The following is a 19,969-nucleotide window of genomic DNA, read 5'->3' on the forward strand; positions in this document are numbered from 1 at the left end:
CGGAACGCGGCCAACAGAGTTGCATTGTGCTTTTGACTTCATTAGGCATTCGATTAGCTACTAACGAAATAATTATAGATTCGAATTTTGTAGGGAAGATTGAGCTCAATAAGCGTCTTAATGTAGAAAACTGCCTTTATTATTCAATAAGCCGTCTGTGTGAAAACAGTATTACGCTCACAACTCTGCTTTTATGACAAATGTACCGCAGAAATCCCTGTTCGCAAAAATCTATTATTGTAACAGTTTTAGTTGTTATTATTAGGGTGACGGTTATAATTATTAATTGAAATGAATAAAAGTTAACAGAAAATTAGGTTCAATTGACCAATAATTCGATAACGTTTTCCTTATTTGGATTAATCATTGCAAGTAAGAAGCTGGTAAAATCAACCGAGTACGGATCAATTCAACCGACATTTCTGTAAATTTTTAACTGAAAAAGCTGTTGATTTAACTTCGCATAATTTCGTCATTCTGAATTAACAGTTATAACAGTCAAATTAAAAGCTCTGTTAGAAAATTAAAATTTAAGCAAATAAAAAACTTCTTCTAAAGGTTTTAATTTAGCTTTTTCCAGGGTTTTTGATGTGGTAGGCATAACACGCTACCATCACACCGCGGTGGCCGGCTAGCGACGTTGTGTTAAAAAACAATAATTTATGTAAACCTAAAAATACCAATGAAAGCTGTTAAAATATAACAATGACAACAATGATACGACAGACATTTTTGTGACAAGAACAAAGTAGTGAGTGGCATGAGCGTAAGTTTCCTTTTGAAACTAGCTGATGAATTTGGATAATATTGACAGTTGTTCGCTGTTGAAATTACCGAAGTCATCAGTTTTTTTAACAGAATAATCGATTAAATTTGTAGAGGGTTTGTCGTTTTTAGAAAATATTGTCAACTTGAGACCAACAATTTTCTTCTGTTGAATTGACTACATAAATTTGGCCTCCTGACTTAAAACTCAGTTCAATTAACCATAATGTGATATGTTTTACCGAATAACTGTTGACTTTAGAGAAACAAACCTGATTTGTTGATTTTACTAACTTCTATTCTTTTGATAATTAAAGCTTCTATTCTTTCGGGGATTCGAAACTCTTCCCAAATTTTTTCTAATATATATTTTAATCACTTATTCTTAAAAAAAAATGTATGTAAATATGTAACTAATAACGAAAAAAAAAAAAAAATTAATTTTATTTTAATTAAAATTCGGCAAATATTTCAGGATATTTATTTGCTTTTGACTTAGTCGTTTTCTTGCTTTCAGGATATTTATCGAAATTCGATAGATCTTCCATATTTGCGATGACGGGTACATAAGGCGGAATAATTTGTTGATTCAGTAAGCCATACCAATCAATTCCCTTGAACCATTCGTGGTTTTTAATATCTTTTTGTGCGTTCGTTAAACAGCCGAGCCTGTAAGGAAACAATATAAGTAGTAAGGACAATTTGAGTGAAAAATTAAAAGTTCTTAATGTGTCAATCTACAAATGTTAAATGAGATAATATTTATGTATATCTGCAATGAAATCACTCACCTTTTTGAAGGATCAACTACTAAGATCCGTTGTACTAAATCCTTTAAAAGTGGGGGAAACACTGATGGAATTTTATATGAAGCTTCACATATTTTTCCATACATTACCATTACATCACGATTATGTTCGGCGAATGGTGAGTTACCAGAAACAAATTCAAAAAGTAAAATACCGTAAGCCCACCAATCGACGCTTGTGGAATAAGGTTTTGATTTAATTAACTCCGGTGCTAAATATTCGGGTGTGCCACATAAGGTCATTGTACGGGTTTCCACTTTCTGTTAACGAATAAAAAGTATTAAGTTTGAAACACTATTAACAAAAATGGTATTTTTTTGGTTGTGATACTATTAAAAAAATAAGCGATATGGTATATAACAACCGAGCACTGGTTACTTTTCGAACCGGATCACGGAACTTTTTCAGAACCGGAACTTTTTTAGAATCTGGCACTATTTTGTACGAGACACTTTTTAAGAACCGGGTACTTTTTTATAACCAGATTGTTCTTTGTAACTGGATTCTTTTTTTAGAACCCGATACTTTATTAGAGCGATGTACTTCTTCGAATAGGTTACTTAACTTGAGCATGATAAATCTTTGGCAATGGTCTCGAAGTTATGCCAACAGAATCTCGAAATTATCCCGGAAAAACCCCACAGTAAATTTAAAAAAGATCCGAAATGAACCTGAATAGTCTCGAAATTAATCCTGAAAAAATCCTGAAATAGTCCTGGAACGAACTGATATGATTCCAAAATAGTCCAGGAATGATGTAAAACAGTTACAAAACTATACCGCAACAGACCCGAAAACATTACCCAAATTGTGCTAGAATGATTCAGAAAATTTTATAGAAATGTTCACAAAACCATTAAGAAATGTTTCCGAAAAAATTCCATAAAGCTTTCGAAATAGTTGCGAAACGATGTAAAAACAGTTCCGAAATTATTCCGAAAAAAGTATCAAAATAAGAACGAAAACCAACCCGAACCCCAAACAAAAAATTTCACTAAAATTTTCGAAATAAAAACCCTGAAATAATTCCAAAATGAACCCCAATAGATCGGGAAAACATTCCAAAAAGATCATGAAATAATCCTAGAAAGAGCCGAAGCGATTCCAAAATAATCGGACAACGATTTCAAATTAGTTCAGAAATTGCTCCATATTAATCCCGAAAGAAGTACCAAGACAATACCGAAACTGATCCTTTAAAGATTCCGAAATTATCTGGAACATCTACCGAAACAATCTAGAAATAATCCCGAAAGAAGTTCCAAGGATCTTGAAACAGAAGTGTTTCTAACATGGTACGGAAACGAAATTGTTCCGTAATAATTCCAAAAAGAGTACCAAGATTTCTGAATAATCACGAAATAGTAGCGAACCCTTTCCTAAAATAGTTCAGAGAATTTTACCGAAATGTTCGGAAAAATTTCTAAAACTAACTAGTCCGGAAATCAACCTCACTAGTCCCCGAAAACCAGGGAAAGAACCGAAGTGATTCCAAAATTGTGGGGAAACGCTATCAAATCAGTTCAGAAATTATTCCGTGTTAATCCCGAAAGTATAAAAATGATCCCAAATCCGAACTGATCCCTTAAAAATTCCGAAATTAAATAGAAATATTATCGAAACAATCTTGATATAGTCCCATAAAAAATTGTAAATATCTTGAAATAGCCTTGGAAAGAACCGAACTGGTTCTAACATGGTCCGGAATCAAAATTATTCCGTAATAATTTTGAAAAGAGTACCAAAATAATCTCGGCAAAAGCCCTGACTAAACAACCTCGAAATTGTCTGGAAATGTTTCCGAAATTATCGAGATAGTTCAGAAAATTCTACTAAAATATCTTGAATACAATCTCGAAATGATTCTTAAATAGGTGTTCTAAGAATATCTTAATGACTTTAAAATAATATCGAATTACAAAAGTGATTGCCGAAGCGTTCGTAAATTGAGCCGAAGATGTTCACGACATAATATCGAAACAATAAATAATTATAATCTCGAAAATAATATTATTTGCAAATTTTGATACTAGCATGATGCCCAGCTAAGATTATGTTAAGGCCAGCAGAACAGATGAGATATGTACTGTCTGTAAGATCATTTTGTATTCTTGTATGTGTTAACGTTATAGTTTGTAACCATGGCGAAATTGACATAGTTGTTGTTGTTGTAGCAATGCTCGCCCCACCTAATAGCCGCGACCGATCACAAATTGTCATCAATATCCTCTAACGGGAGTCCAAGGAAACTTGCCGTTTCAACAGGGGTGGACCATAAGGAAAAGGGTGTTAGAGGCGTTGGTTCCACATTACAATTAAATAGATGGTTGGTGTCATGTGGGGACACATTGCAAGCGGGGCATACATTTTGTATGTCGGGGTTGATTCTGGATAGGTAAGAGTTTAACCTGTTACAGTAACCAGAACGAAGTTGAGCAAGAGTGACACGCGTTTCCCTGGGGAGTATGCGTTCCTCTTCCGCGAGTTCTGGATATTTTTCTTCAAGTACTGGATTCACCGGGCAATTCCCGACATAAAGGTCCGACGCCTGTCTATGGAGTTCACCAAGGACCTGCTTGTGTTTTTTCGCTTCATACGGCTGGGTTCTCAGCATTTCCTCAAAATGCTTACGGAGATGACTCCTTAGGCCCCTAGGCAGTGCTGGTTCATCAATAAGATGTCTGTTGGGATGCCCAGGTTTCTGGGTATTCAACAGAAACTGTTTGGTCAGCATCTCATTTCTCTCCCTGATGGGGAGTATTCTCGCCTCATTATGCAGATGGTGTTCTGGGGACATAAGAAAACAGCCCGTGGCGATTCTGAGAGCAGTATTTTGGCAGACCTGTAGTTTCTTCCAGTGGGTAGTTTTTAGGCTTGGCGACCATATGGGTGACGCGTAGCACGTAATCGGCTGGCTAATTGATTTGTATGTGGTCATGAGTGTTTCTTTATCTTTTCCCCAGGTACTGCCAGCAAGGGATTTGAGGATTTTATTACGGCTCTGAATTCTCGGAACAATTGCGGTTGCGTGCGCACCAAAATGTAGATCCTGATCAAACGTCATACCCAAGATTTTGGGGTGTAGGACAGTCGGTAGCGTAGTGCCATCGACGTGGATGTTCAATATGGTCGACATTTGGGGCGTCCATGTTGTAAATAAGGTCGCGGAAGATTTAGTCGGTGACAAAGCCAGGTTTCGCGAAGCGAAAAAACTGGAGAGGTCAGGGAGATAGCCGTTTATTTTATTGCATAGCTCATCTATCTCTGGGCCTGGGCCTGTGGCCATTATTGTGCAGTCATCGGCGTAGGAAACGAATGTGACTCCTTCCGGTGGTGAAGGTAGCTTAGATATGTAGAAATTAAACCAAAATGGGGATAGGACACCACCCTGTGGCACCCCTTGTTTAATTCTCCTTGGTTTTGATGTTTCGTTTCAGAATTGCACCGATGCCTGCCGACCACCCAGATAATTTGCGGTCCACCTTTTAAGACATGGTGGAAGGGTAGACCCTTCCAGGTCTTGCAGTAATGAGCCATAGTTGACCGTATCAAAGGCTTTTGATAGGTCTAGCGCTACGAGTACTGTTCTATGGTGGGGGTATTGATTCAAACCGCAATTTATCTAGGTGCTAATGACATTTAGCGCGGAAGTAGTGCTATAGAGTTTTCTGAAGCCATGCTGATGAGGGGCTAGCTGCAAATGTGCTTGGAAATAAGGGAGCAAAATGGCTTCAAGCGTTTTTGCCACTGGCGATAGGAGAGATATCGGACGATATGACTCACCTACGTTAGCTGGTTTCCCAGGCTTTAGTAGCGGGACCACCTTGGCCATTTTCCATTTCTCGGGTATGGCAAAGGTGTAGAGAGACAGGTTGAAGACATGCGCTAAATATTTGAAACCCTCTTTCCCTAGGTTTTTAAGCATCGGCATGGCTATGCCGTCTGGGCCCACTGCTTTGGATGGTTTAGCGCGACCAATTGCGTCCTCAACCTCTCTAGCGGTGATGGTGATTGGTGACGCGCTGAATCTGTGTTTATGTGCGTGTCTATTGGCTCTCCGTCTATCTTTGTCGACCGTAGGATGCATTATATATTGTCGGCAGAAAGCGCTCGCGCATTTTTCCGCATCCGACAGCACCTTATCGCCAAAGGCGATGGAAACTTTGTCTTTGTGCTTAGTCGGATTCGATAGGGACTTTACGGTGGACCAAAGTTTACCTACATCGGTAGAGAGGTTACAACCTCTTAGGTGCTCTTCCCATTTCGCCCGCTTGTGTTCGTCCACAAGCAATCTGATGCGTTGGTTTATATCCCTTATTTGGGGGTCGCCTGGATCAAGCTGTCTTATAAAGTCGCGTTCCCTCGCTAAGCTCGCGGCCTCCGCCGGGAAGTGGGGCCGGATTTCGGGAATTCTCCCGGCGGGAATGAAATGTGCCGAGGCGGATTCAATGACCTTATGGAAGGCACGCTCCCCTTGGCGGGCATCAGTCGGGATAGGGAGGGCAGCAAAGCTGTTGTCTGTTGCAGATTTATATTCTTCCCACTTTCCTTTTTTGAAGTTTATGAAAGTGCGTTTTTCGGTGACGATGAAGTTGGCGGTACGCTCGAACGAAATAAGTATGGGCAGGTGGTCGGATGCCAATGTTACCATCGGCTGCCAGTTGACGCAGTTTACGAGTTCTGCGCTCACGATTGAGATATCTGGCGAGCTATGACAGCTTCCTACCATACGTGTGGTGGCGTCTCCTTTTATTGTACAGAACGTCATTTCTTCTATTTGATCCACCAACATCTCACCCCTACTGTCCGCCCGCAAGTTTGAATGCCATAGGTCGTGATGGGCATTGAAATCGCCTAAGATAATGCGAATGTTGCCAGTTAGTAAGGCCTCGATTTTAGGGCGGTATCCACTGGGGCAACAGGTCACAGGAGGGATGTAGATGTTGATGATTTCTAGATTTGCATCGCCTGACCGGACAGATAGGCCTTGACGTTCTAAAACATTGCCCTACGGTCGATGCCAGGATCAAATATATGATATTGCACAGAGTGGTGAATAATAAACGCCAGGCCGCTTCCATTTCCGCTCTCGCGGTCCTTCCTGCGGACATTATACCCAGAGCAGGTCTGCAATGCAGATCTTGCTGTGAGTTTAGTCTCTTGAATCGCAGCAATGCGGATGTTGTGCCGCTTCATGAAATCGACTATCTCCGTAATCTTCCCAGTTAGTCCATTACAGTTTAACTGCAGAATTCTGAATTGCATGAGGGGTGACGCCGCCACTCTAGGGGTAAGTGACGGGTGACTACACCTAGGTTGTGGTAGGCCAGAACGCAATTGCTGTTGTGGCATTGGGACTGGGCGCCCTTGGGCAAGCATTGGGGTACCCGGATGATTTGGGTTTGCGACCTGGCAACATGGCGCGATGAAACCCGTCGAGGGGTTACCGTCGCGGAGACCAGAACATCTAGGAAAGTGGCACCACCCAAGGCAGGAGCTGCATTGAGCGGATGTCGCAAACCTATATATTCTGTGCTGGTAGACGGTGCAAACGGAGGTAGGGACTAAGAGTCTGTTTCCCTGACCTGCACGATTGCTGCCAGAAAAGAGGGGGGGGGGGAGAAGACGGGGGCAGGGGCTGATGCTCAGCATTGCTACCAGCTCTACTACGAAGGTAGTAGTTATGAGTGGTATCAGCTGTTTGAATTGTTGGCGCCGTGGGGCGCGAGCAGCAGCGGGTACTTGTTGTGGCTTGCTGAGCAGCGAGGCTGCTGGAAGGTAGTGGTGGGGCGCTTAGGCGTAGACTACGGGACGCCCTTGGGCGTGAGCAGCAAGGAGCCACAAAAGATTTATAAAAGTTACGTGGATGTCGGGTTTTGGGATCAAGCCCAGAACAACCTGTCCGATGCAACCATCCCTTGCACGAGACACACTGAACAGAGTATGACCGTCCTAAAAAGATTCTTTTCTGGCAAATGCAGCAAAACCATTTCTCAGGACCGGGGTCAGGAGACGGACCCGGATTGGGTTCGATACCTTCCCGGAGTAAGAGAATATGTAGCAGTCGTGCTGCAAGGAGCTGCTGGGAGGATGACAATTTGTGGGAGGGACGAAACAAATTAAATGGGGTCACACTGAAATGACAGTCCTTGGTCGGGAAAAATCCCGAGTCGCTCCGGTACATAGAACCGACTGCCTTGGGAATTGACATAGTCATAATGCCTTGTGGATATAGACATGGAAAGCTTGCCAGGTCTTTTAGTTTGAGCTCATTTGCCTAAGAAATAACAGCGGCCAAAAATATTTAATAGTCACGGCGGACGGGACCTCTTTTTCTACTGCTTATGGGTTCATATCACAAATAAATACGAAAATCATACCTTTGCGAATCCAAAATCTGTTATTTTAAGATAACCCTTTTTGTCTATCAAAATATTTTCTGGTTTCAAATCACGATAAAGCAATTGCAAATTGTGTAGATATTCTAGAGCGAGAAATACTTGCGCCCCATAAAAACGTGCCTGCTTCTCTGTGAACCGTTTCACTCTATGAATGGATAAATTTAACATTAGATGAATCAAAAGAATCTATTCAATGTTTTTGTTGTATACTTGCGATGATAAGTAAACAGCTCGCCACCGTTAATGAATGGTAAACCAAATATCAAATGATCAAAATCTTTTCGACAAAAATCCATCATAACTACAAATGGGAAATCTATGCTGAGAAGAACGCGCTTTTCATTGAAAATATGTGGCACTTGTTTTGTTTTGACGACCATTTCTTTTAAAACAAATTTTGCTGCATAATAATTTCCGGTTGATTTTTCGCGCACCAATTTCTGATGAAAAGTTAAAGTTAAACTTTTATTTCAATCTACAAAAGAAATAGCTTTTCCGCTTACAACGCGTCCAAATGATCCAGCACCTATTGTCGCCAATTCATCAAAACCTTCAAGTCCTGTATTAGGTGATGGTTGCATTTTGTTCCATTTTTTCAGAAAATTTTCTTTAAATACAATTAAGAGCATGTCGTAATCAACCTTACCACTAAATCTGGTGTTAACAGCTACAATTTCGCAAAAAAAAAACAAATTATGGAAAAATTTGTAATTTCGAATATCAATTAGGCCTTCGTTTAAACCATGATAAAAACACATCACATAACTCAAGCTCATACCTTTGTTTGCCTTTTCTACAGCAAATGTTTTCAATTCACCCTCACGCATATCCGTATCGGATCTGTCCATTGAGACCAATTCCATTTGATGCGCCATTTTTGTAGCTTGAAAACAATGACTTCAGGGGCTTCAAGAATCGCCAAATATATAAATATTTATTAATATTTGAGATCTTATGGCTTTATAAAAATGTTTCTGTTTTAAACAAACAAACAAAAATATAGAACTGAAAAGAAATGCAAAAAAAAAATGTTTTTTTTTTTTTTTCAAAATTGATAAGCAATATTATTAACTGTGTTGGAAAAAGCTCCAGATATATAGGGTGCGTGATGATTATCTTTTTTATATTAGACCGATTTCATGTTTGTCCCAAAATTTTAGTACAAAATAGAGGAATTCGGCTATTGACTTTTTAGTAGTTCGAGGAAACAAGATTTTCGCGTGATGGCGCAAGCATCGAGTTGTAAGTATCTTCTCGATATCCTAGAAACCTGAAACTTAAGGTGAAGGCTCCTTTATAGATATTTAGAAAATCCATATGGAGCATATGAAATCTTGGGATGGATTTTTAAATAGGTAAGGAAGGAACATAGAAGGAAACTTCCCACACTTCGACACAGCGATGGTTTTCTCCATTTTAACTGCCCTTAGCGCGTGTTCCGTGGTGGAAAATTCGTCCAACGAATGCTTTCTTTAATGACATAAGTAGAAGCGAAAGACCCAACTACACAACCTCTGCAAGACTGTCGAAAAACTATGCGCCCAGAAATCTAAGTATTTTTTTCTGCTTTGCTAGTCGTCGGCAGGAAAGAAATGAATTGACTACTATACTTCCACATCTTTACAGCGCCTGGAGAGGTTGGTATGTACCACCTTCAGAGCATCGGTGCGGATGAGAAATGACATGTAATCCCTCAGTCGTACCGGTTGTTCCACAGAAAGTACGTTGGCCAGGTGTTTTATTCCTTAATTTTCCTCAAAAGGTAACCCAGCGGTGATCGAAAGCAGTCTTCCGACACTTCGACATGCCACAACAGATTCTAATGCCCATAATGTGGTCCAGCTTTCGAAGAAGGTCGATATTCTGGTTTTGACCATCCGAACTATCCACGAATAATCTGGCTGCTCATATTTTCAAGTTTCTTCTCATTGAAATAGAAACTTTCATTTCATTTTTCGGTTTTGATGAATTTTGCTATTGGCTAGGGAAACCGATTGCTTCTTTAGTGTTAATTACTTTTCGGAGTTCAGGAACAGATTCCTTTTCTGGAACCGGCTGGTATTATTTTTGTAACCGGTTATATTTTTGGAAACTTTTACTTTATTAGAACCGGTTATTTTTTTGAAACTGGTTAGGGGTTTAAAACCGGTTATCTTTTCGGAATTGATTAGTTTTTGAAACCGGTTACTTTTATGGAAGCGGTAGCATTTTCGGTAACGGGTATTTTTTAATAGTGTTACTTTTACGTTGTACGTTATTTTTTAGTTTTCGGTTCCTTTCTCCAAAGCTGGTTACTTATTTAAAAACGTTAGCTATTAAAATAACATTTCCTACACAGTTATTTTTTCGATATCAGCAATATCAGTAGATTTCTCACAACGTATTCCCTCTTCGGATCCGGTAAAATTTTCGATACCTGTTACTTTCTCGATACCAAATACTTTTTCTATACCGATTATTTTCGTTTTTATTAATTTTTCGATACATATTATATCCTGACACTGATACATTTTTCGATATTGACTACTTTCTCGGTACAGATTAATATTTCGATACTGGTTACTTTCTCTATAACAATTAATTTTTTGATACCGATTACTCTTTCGGTACCGACTTATTCTCGATATCGATTTCTTTCTCGATACCGGCTGCTTTTTCTACACCGTTTACCTATTCGATATTGTTAGATCTCTTTTACATAGTTACTCTTTCGAAACCGGTCCATTTTTCAAAATCTGTTACTTTTTCGAATCAGGTTTATTTTTCGATCCGGTTTTTTTTCCTCGATACGGACTAGCTTTCGATACCGGATACTTTCTGTGTACCGAACAATCTTTCAATACCGGTCTTTCTGTATACCGAACAATCTTTCAATACCGCTTACTTTCTCGAAACCCGTTACTTTCTGTTTATCGAACAATCTTTCGATACCGGTTACTTTCTCGTTACCGATTAGCTGTTACTTTTCCGATATCGATTTATTTTTCGATGCCGGTGAGTTTCTCGATACTGACTTAGCTTTCGATACTGGAGAGATTTTTAACTCATTCACTCTTTAGATACCGGTTAGCTTCTCGATACTTGTAGCTTTATAGAAATCGGTACAATAACAGTTCGTAACTAGGACTGAAATAAGCAGGAAGCACAAATTACTTCGGGAAATTATCAGAACTATTTTTAAAACGAGTCAATCATAGCTCATAAGTCTAACTAACTTTAAAGGCGTTCTGAAAGGAAACCATCTTGGGAGTAAACCTCAAATTAGTCAAAAGCTGGCTCTTCAGTAGCATCTTATATGGAGTCGCTGCGAGAAACTAAAACCTACTTAATCCAATTTTTTTATCCCAAGTTATTTAGAACTCTTGCCCTGATTGTTCGGAAAGTTTACAGAAGATGTACTATTAAAAAAACAACATTGATTGACTTTTCTTAATTTTAACTTTACAACTACGCTTACGAACATTAATTACAACAATTTATTATTTCCCTTATTTTCAGATCCTGCCAAAGTAACCTTCACTCCCACTGTACAGTATCTACCTTTCCGTTTGGCTGGCGTTGTTCAGTGTTACATCAAATCGAATCCAATACTACAATACGTAACTTGGACCAAAGATAAACGTTTACTCGAACCATATCAGATGAAAGATATAGTAGTCATGGCAAATGGTTCATTACTTTTTACGCGCGTCAATGAAGATCATCAGGGTCGTTATACCTGCACACCATACAATGCGCAAGGTACGCAAGGTTCATCGGGACCGATGGAAGTATTGGTACGCAAACCGCCCACCTTCACTGTCGAACCCGAATCGCTGTATCAGCGTAAGGTGGGCGATAGCGTTGAAATGCATTGTGATGCCATCGAAGCGGAGGGTACACAACGACCCACAATTAAATGGCAACGTCAAGATGGTGGTGAACTAACTGAAACTCAACGTATGCGCGTCAAAGTGTCGGGTGGTAATATAACAATAGAAAATTTACGTGGTGAAGATTTTGGTTATTATCAATGTGTTGTGTCGAATGAAGTCGCTACTCTAATGTCGGTTACTCAACTAGTCATCGAGGGTACACAGCCGCATGCACCATATAATATTACCGGTAAAGCGACAGAATCTTCGATAACGTTACAATGGATGCCCGGTTATAGTGGTGGTTCGGAGTATAAACAAGATTATACGATTTGGTATCGTGAGGCGGGTGCTGCCGATTGGCAAACAATTTCGGTTACACCTTCGGGCAGTACACAGGTGACGATCAATGGCTTGGCTTCGGGTACTACGTATGAATTTCAGGTTGTCGGTCGTAATGTGCTCGGCGATGGATTAATGAGCAAAGTGATGACTGTACGCACATTGGGTGAGTTGAATGGTTTTTGTTAAATTTGTTTCAATTTGCTTTGAAAATGTAATTGTTGCACAATTATTGGGTGGATTTGACAAAGTTGGTGAGTTTAGGTGGTGAGATTGTATAATTGCGGTTGGAAGAATAGTCGAAGTATGAAAAAATTAATACGAAAAATGTAAAAGTTCCAAACAAATCGTAGTATTCATTTTTTTTTAATGATAGTATTCAATCTCTTTGCTGGAGCTATTTGCCTTCAAAGGGTTTACTGGATATGATAACTGACAGAGCAAATGGCTTGGCCGCAATAGCGTGACCCCGGTTATGTTTCAAAAGTTAGGTTACTTGTTAGTATCTCGACTGAGGTTGGTAGACGTACGCACGGAAACGCCAAATGCTAAAGACCTATAATATTCACATCCTTTATGCTTAAAACACTTTCGCGGCTGTTGGGCATCTTCAGTAAGTCGATGAGCGCCCTTTATGATCCCATTGGTTCAATAGAACTATCACTACACTACAAACAGAAAACTCTTGATGCCTTAATAGATATAGAGGGAGCTTCCAACAACACTGAAACCAGTCCTATTCTGAAATCCCTCCAAAGGGCCGAGGTTGATAACCATGCAATCAGTGCTGGAAAAAACAAAATTTCAATACATTGGATCGGTAACGACGATAAAAAACATACGTCCTGCTTGTAACGTGTCCCCACATGACACCAACCATCTCTTCAACTGTATTGTGGAACGAACGCCTCACAACACCCCTCTCATTACGATTCACCCCTGTTGAAAGAACAAGTTTTCTTGGACTTCCGTTAGAGGATATTGATGAAAATGTGTGATCGGTCGCACCTATTGGATGGGGCGAAGCACTGCTACAACAACAACAACAACCAGAGGCTATATCACTACAATTTTGGGTTGTTGCACTGAACGAGTTACTGCTCGAACTCGATAGGAATCTAATAAAGGTAGTCACATATGCAGATTACGTAGTGATCGCAGTTTCTAGGATTTTCGCTCAACGTTCAGCGAAATCGTATAGGCTGCAGTTAGCAGGTTACTTACCTGAGCTGCAGAGAACGGACTCAATACTTATCCAAGCAAGATATAACTAATACTCTTCAGAAACAGATCCTAAATGTATAAATTTCGAAAGCCGACATCAAATGGCACTGAACTCTCCCTCTCAACGAGAGTAGAGTACTTTGGCGTCGAAATAACTCGTTACCGAGTTAACTAGAAAACTCAGTATTGATAGAAGAGTAAAGAAAGCATATATTGCATACTACTCATTAGACCCACCCTAGGGTACGGAGAGTTAACACTGGATAAGCAATGCAATATTAATAAGCTAAAAAAAGTACAACGGGCAGCCTGTGCCGCGGTAACAGGAAAAAATTTGGTCGGGTATATTAGAATCGTTAAATGTTATTATTAACTACTACTACTACTACCTTTTCCATCGGACTCGGGGAGTCTAGATGCTGGAATGAGAAGCAATACGGCAACAGCGATGTACTCAAAAGGCCACCCGATGTAGTCTCGACAACAGATTTTCTTTTGCCGACACTGAAATTTGAAAGGAACTGTAAAGTGAGGATACCCTCGGGAACGAGCTGATCAGCGGACGTCGTGTAACTTCACTATTCACTGACGCGTCCAAAACGTATTGCGGTGTTGGTACAGGAGTATTCTCCGTGCAGTCGCACTCTCTATCCTTCCTTCAAACTCAGCTAGTATTTTTCAAGCAGAGGTACTAGGATCCTGTTGCTTCCTCTTGTAGGACTCTTTAATAGGTCGAGAGGTATGCATACTTGCAGGCAGGCAAGCAGCGCTAATGGCGTTGGATTCACCACGTACGTCCTCAGGAATATAGACTGCAATAAAAAAGTGGATGAACTGGCAAAGGCCGGTGAATCGTTAGGTATCACTGAGGCAGTTGCGGTACATCGACCGCTTCGATTAGTAAAAACTGACATTCTTACCTATTCCAACCGCTATTAGGAATTGTTAATCTAAGGACTCATGTAGGATCACCAAAAAAAAAGTTTTTTCAGACAGAGGATTTTCTTAAATTTTATAGGGAAGAAATATTTACGATGACAGCCACAATTACAGGACACTGTGCATTTGGCCCACACGCAGAAAGAATGGAAGCGTCCTTTTTGCAGGAGTTGCCAGCAAGATGGTTCTAAGGAAACTGTCTCCGATTTCTTCTGCAAATGTCCAGTTCTGTACCATGTTCTGTATCATGCACAGAACTCTAGGCGGTTTCATACAGTCCGATCAAAGAGAAAATGCTCCATAAATGACATCAATAGATTTATTTGATCTTACAAAATGGTTCGAGTAAAAACAAGCCATTTTATATATATAAAAACAAAAAAATGACAGCCATGTTACGATTTTTAGTTTAGAGGAACTTAAAAATTCGATTCGAAATTTTCTTTTATAACCCAGAAAAAGCCTATAGAAATTATTCAAAGTTTTGAAAAAACATTGCAGCGTCTTTTAATAATTTTTAAAATTTTTTACAAATTCAACTTTAAAGCTTTTTAAATTAAAGGGACCTCAATTAAGTTCTTAGCATTTCCTAAAAAGTATTGACTGACATAAACAAATTAAGTAAATTCTCCCATCTCCACCAACTTTGCGCCACTTACTTAAAAAAAATTACTTAAAAAAAAATTCTTGCATTTTCTTTCTCTTTTTCTCTTTCTGTCTACAACTACATACAAATAAATAATAACTACATTAAATATTAATTATCTACCACTCATAACTCTTTCATCATCTTTCGTCTTAAACTGAAACAAAAAATCAAAAATAAAAAAAAAACAATTATTTTAAATCGCTAAACATTCACAACTTTAACAAATCAAACAAACAACAAATTAAATATGGACATTTGAATTTCCATTGTAAAATTGTAAATTCAAATGCCTTTAGAAGATGCTCCGGCAGCGCCACGTAATGTCAAGGCTGCAACACAACCGCCAGATCATATTTTTCAACTAATGCCAGACGAAGCTGGTAAGCAAATAAACACAAAACCCAAACCCCAACCTTCAAAAATTATTAAAAATATGTATAATGAAACGTAGTGCTCAAGAGCAATGCAAATTTATTGAAGTGTTGTAAGAAGGTGTTTCAATTCGTTGCATTGTTCTAGAATAGGCCTTTATTTTTAAAACAGCTAGTTTTTTTATTTTTTGTTTTTAGGTTAAAAAGATTTCTTTTGTGCTCTTTGTGGAAGTTTTTCAAATTATGAATGCTTTAAAACCGAAACAAAAGACATTTTAATATCACATTTAATTGATCCTGAACCACTGGGCGCGGTTTTCCTTATTTCATCTCTTTGTTTCTTGAAAGAAAGTAACTATAAAACAGAATGGAAAGTTTTTTTTTTTTTTTTTTTTGTAACTCAAATTTAACCTGATATGAGAAGTTAACCTCATAAGTTTTTGAAAACTTTTTTAAGTTAAAACGATAACTTGCCGTTCTGCATGTGGTCCAAAATATTTATAGTACGTCAGAGTTTTGAAAATTAAAAAAAAAAAATCTGAAAGAAAAACTGAGGGTTCGATTTTTTTTAGAACGCTCTTCTGGACAAAATGTGAAATTTAAAACAGATAGCGTAGAGTATTTTATATGTTCCTGCTAAGTCTCCCGTGATAGAACAAAAACATGTAACTATTTTTTTGAACATTGTGGGAAAATAAGGATTTGCGTAGAAGTTCATATCTCCCAAAGGCGTTAGCCTAAACTCTAAAGCTTTTATGAATAAGGGGGTAACAATATATATTTCTAGCCTTGGATTAATTTATTAAAATATAAAGTTACTCGCCTAGAGAATGACATGCAAAATACTTGTACATGTCACAACAAAACCACGTAACTTGGACTTAAGTTCTATGAAATTACAACACAAATTTGTTTTTTATACATCTAAATTGAGTGTGCTTTAGCAAAAGCATATAACTGCAGATATTTTAAAATGATTAAAATTCAGAGTCCATTACCGATGGGGTTTTGAAAATTTTGGCGGAGCTTCCAAGGATATTGGATATTGGAGAGTCCGTGCAGTAATAACGGGGATTCTTTAAGAGTTGCTTGCTTTTTTCGTGCACCCATTTTAAGGATTTCATATATTTTAAGTTACGTTGTTATACCTTTCATGAACATGAAATGGTATATTAACTTTGGTCCGATGTTTGCAACGTTGAGAAATATAGAAGATAGACTCACCATTAAGTATACCAAATTGATCAGGGCGACGAACTGAGTTGATATAGCCATGTCCGTCTGTCCGTCCGTTTGACTGTTTGAACGCCAACTAGTCCTGCAAATTTTGAGATATCTCAATGAAATTTGGCACAAGGATGTATTTTTGTATTATATTAGACATTTGTTGGATCTTGTAGGATCGGACACTAGAACATATATCTCCCATACAACCGATCGTCCAGCTAAGACGATTTTGGTCATTCCTGCCGCAATTTAGAAAGTATAAACATGAAACTCGGTGATATATATTCTAATATATCATAGAAGATATCCTGAAAAAACACTTTGATCGGAGCTATATATAGTTATATCCCATACAGCCGATCGTTCAGATAGAAAGATTTTTGGCAATTTCTCTCTTAATTTTCAATGTAAAAACGTTAAACATGGTGATATTTATTCTAATATAGCATAGAAGATTTCATGAAAAAATCATTTCGATCGGAGCTATATCTAATATATATCCCATACAACCGATCGTTCAGATAAGGGGGTTTTTGCCATGTTTTATTTAATATTTATCTTAAAAATCGTTTAGGTATGTACATCTGTTCACTATATATTTCTTAACTTATACATCAGATTATTTGGAGATTAAGAAATGGATAAGATTATTGTTCAGCCCCATTCATGAAAGGTACGAAGTCTTTGGCACAGTCGTCCCGTCCTTACTTGTTTTATTTTGCTTTAAGTTTAAGGTAGTTAGAAATGAGATAGAACAAGTAAGGAAGACTAAGTTCGGGTGCAACCGAACATTATATACTCAGCGTGAGCTTCCATGTACATTTCATTTCAGATAAATTACTTTTCTACATAACACGTGGCACCGCCCGGTTAAAAAAAAATTCCTCCCCATTTCCTCTTACAATAAAACTTGATAAGTGAAATATCGTTGATTCAAAACTATTTTTTGCTAAGTTATAGCTTATTATTCTAGTCTACGACCCTTTTAAACTTGTTTTATATAAAAGTGGGCGTTGGCTTTAACCGACCCCGTCCATTTTTATTAGAAATATTTTCTGCTATAAGGAAAATATGTGCACACAATTTCATTACGGTGTGTTATTTTTTCTTCGAGTTATGGATCCCGAAACATAGAAAATTACTTTGTCATAAAAGGGGCGGTGCCACACCCATTTTCAAAAATTGTAGTGTTTTCCAATTTAATTAATGTTATAATTCAATTTAGCAAGTAGAATTCTGTTGATATAAAGCTCTGTTTTGCAAAGGTATAACTTATTTTATTCGTCCACGACCTTTTTAAAAATCTTTTATATAAAAGTGGGCGTTGTCCTTAACCAATTTCGTTAATTTTTCTTCAAAGCATTACTTATAGTAAAGGCAACTTCTCTGCCGAACGTTTTTAAAATAGGTTTAACGATTTTTAATTTATGATTAATAATATTTGTAAAATTGATTTTATCACAAGTGGGCGGTGCCACGCCCAATAAAAAATTTTTTTTATCAAGAGTCTCAGTATCAGTCCACATGTCAAATTTCAATTCAAGGTGTCAACATTCTAGCTGTATTATTTACTATATTATCAGGTTTTTTGTGTTTTCCAAAATTTTATATATATAAAAAGTGGGCGTGGTTATCACCCGATTTCGATTATTTTGAATACCAATCTCCAGATAAGCTCGTGTACTAAATTTGGTGAAGATATTTCAATATTTACTGAAGTTATTGTGTTAACGGACGGACGGACGGGCGGACATGGCTCAATCAAAGTTTTTTTCGATACTGATGATTTTGATATATGGAAGTCTATATTTATCTCGATTCCTTTATACCTGTACAACCAACCGTTATCCAATCAAGGTTAATATACTCTGTGTGCACAGCACGCTGAATATAAAAAAAGGGGTTGAATTCCTTAAAAGATTTTTTTCTCGGTATTCCGAATATCCATAGCAATACAAAAGCGCGTAAGTAAGAGCTACGTGTTTCTGTTCTATCACGGGAGAAGTGTTTTTGGCTTATTTTATTAAATTACCAAATAAATGAGCTCAAATGCTGTGTAGAAATAATTGGCTTTAATCAACATTAAAAATAGCAATACCTTTTACCTCAGCTCGTTTGCAACAAGATAAAATCTATTAAGGTGCTGTGGATCATATGTACCTCACGTAAGCAGTTCTGGTGAAACCATTTATTATTAGGAACAATTTTTGGCTACATTCATTGAACCCGTAATATCAAATTACGATAGCAGATATACGCTTACGTATCACATACTACCAAAACGGCACTTTTAAGAGACCAGTATTCAGTTCACGGAATACGTAGTCCGAGCCTGGTTTTCGATCAATGGCTTATTCTTAGGTTGGAAAAAAGTTGTGGGCAAACCGTTTACCTTTGTCACATTTCTAGATACTTTCGTTAGGTTGTCTACGGAAGTATTGTATCGGATTTCCATCGAATTTTACTGCTCATTCCAGTTTAAATGGCCATGTTGTATTCTTTACTTTTATTCGATCCTAAAAGTAATGTAAACTACCACTGGCCCTTTGTATTCAATTTTACATTTTTTTGAATTACTCTAACAAGCGACGCAGACGATATTCTTCATTGCGTTGCAGTAATTTGAATCATACTATAATAGTGCTCGGTGCGTTATAGCTCAATTCAGCCAGACTTGCTTCACACGTATTCTTAAATTCGCGGCACAATGAAATTTTTCATAAAGATGCGTTTGACACAAGTGTATGCATTTCCGTAACATCGCCGCTGATTCGACCAACGTTATGTGAATCAATGCAATCGATTATTGGTGCTACTAAGGTCGTAACCGTATCGTAGCCAACCAATTGGTTTTTGGTTTACCATCGTAACGATAAACAGCTGATTACGTTAGGGATACGACTACAGCGATACGACATACGGCACCAATGACTCCCGCTTTAGACGCATATATATATATGAAATCCAACTTATGTGACGGGGATTTTACTCTCCATTGCTCAGTCGTTAGCGAGACAGCAACAAATAAATATTGCGCCATCGCACAAATGTTAAGATTCCTTATAAGAAATATTATGATGGGGAAACGTAGCTGTTAAGATGGCCTTTCTGTAATTAACTCATGGCCTTAACATTCTTAGGGTACATTTTTACCTTTTTAGATTTGTTATAGAAAATCAGTACGATTTTTTTTTTAATTATTTAACCAAAAGTCGTAGCAGATTCCTTCTGGCTCACTTTTTACTAGCCAAAAAAACTTAGTTTTTGTTTTGCAAAAAATTACTATAAAATGTTTAAAATAACTTGGCTAAATAGGCTAAAAATTAACATGAATGAATATTTTTGTTTTTTGTAAGTCAGCCACATAATTTTAAAACATTCTGCACTT

The 19,969-nt window shown here is 37.9% G+C and overlaps 2 protein-coding genes across 31 annotated transcripts in view; one reads left to right on the top strand and one right to left on the bottom strand.

Annotated features, from left to right (window-relative positions):
- The window catches only part of tutl (turtle), a 426,131-nt gene that overhangs the window by 325,725 nt on the left and 80,437 nt on the right, over positions 1 to 19,969 (top strand). For 27 of the 30 annotated variants that reach the window (XM_067767671.1, XM_067767669.1, XM_067767687.1 and 24 more), the window contains one exon: positions 11,474 to 12,337. In XM_067767671.1, the coding sequence (XP_067623772.1) occupies positions 11,474 to 12,337 (864 nt within the window). Of the gene's footprint in view, positions 1 to 11,473; positions 12,338 to 15,279; positions 15,364 to 19,969 lie in introns of all 30 variants that reach the window. The other 3 variants (XM_067767670.1, XM_067767697.1, XM_067767695.1) reach the window with 1 other exon arrangement.
- Positions 1,218 to 8,850, bottom strand: LOC137242730 (cAMP-dependent protein kinase catalytic subunit 2-like). Its single transcript, XM_067769984.1, has 6 exons — positions 8,754 to 8,850; positions 8,479 to 8,642; positions 8,186 to 8,415; positions 7,955 to 8,120; positions 1,557 to 1,834; positions 1,218 to 1,434 (listed from the first exon to the last, which is right to left on the bottom strand). Exons 1-6 carry the CDS (start codon positions 8,848 to 8,850, stop codon positions 1,218 to 1,220), a joined length of 1,152 nt encoding a protein of 383 aa, XP_067626085.1.

Source organism: Eurosta solidaginis, chromosome 2 (assembly GCF_040869045.1).
Source record: "Eurosta solidaginis isolate ZX-2024a chromosome 2, ASM4086904v1, whole genome shotgun sequence".
In the NCBI taxonomy this organism is placed as follows: Eukaryota; Metazoa; Arthropoda; class Insecta; order Diptera; family Tephritidae; genus Eurosta; species Eurosta solidaginis.

Excerpts from the sequence above, each read along its gene's own strand:
- LOC137242730 (XM_067769984.1), bottom strand. The coding sequence starts at position 8,850 with ATGGCGCATCAAATGGAATTGGTCTCAATGGACAGATCCGATACGGAT. Across the intron at positions 8,121-8,185 it reads CTGTTTACTTATCATCGCAA|AGTGAAACGGTTCACAGAGA; the intron begins GTATACAACAAA and ends ATCCATTCATAG. Across the intron at positions 1,835-7,954 it reads CAGATTTTGGATTCGCAAAG|AAAGTGGAAACCCGTACAAT; the intron begins GTATGATTTTCG and ends ATTCGTTAACAG.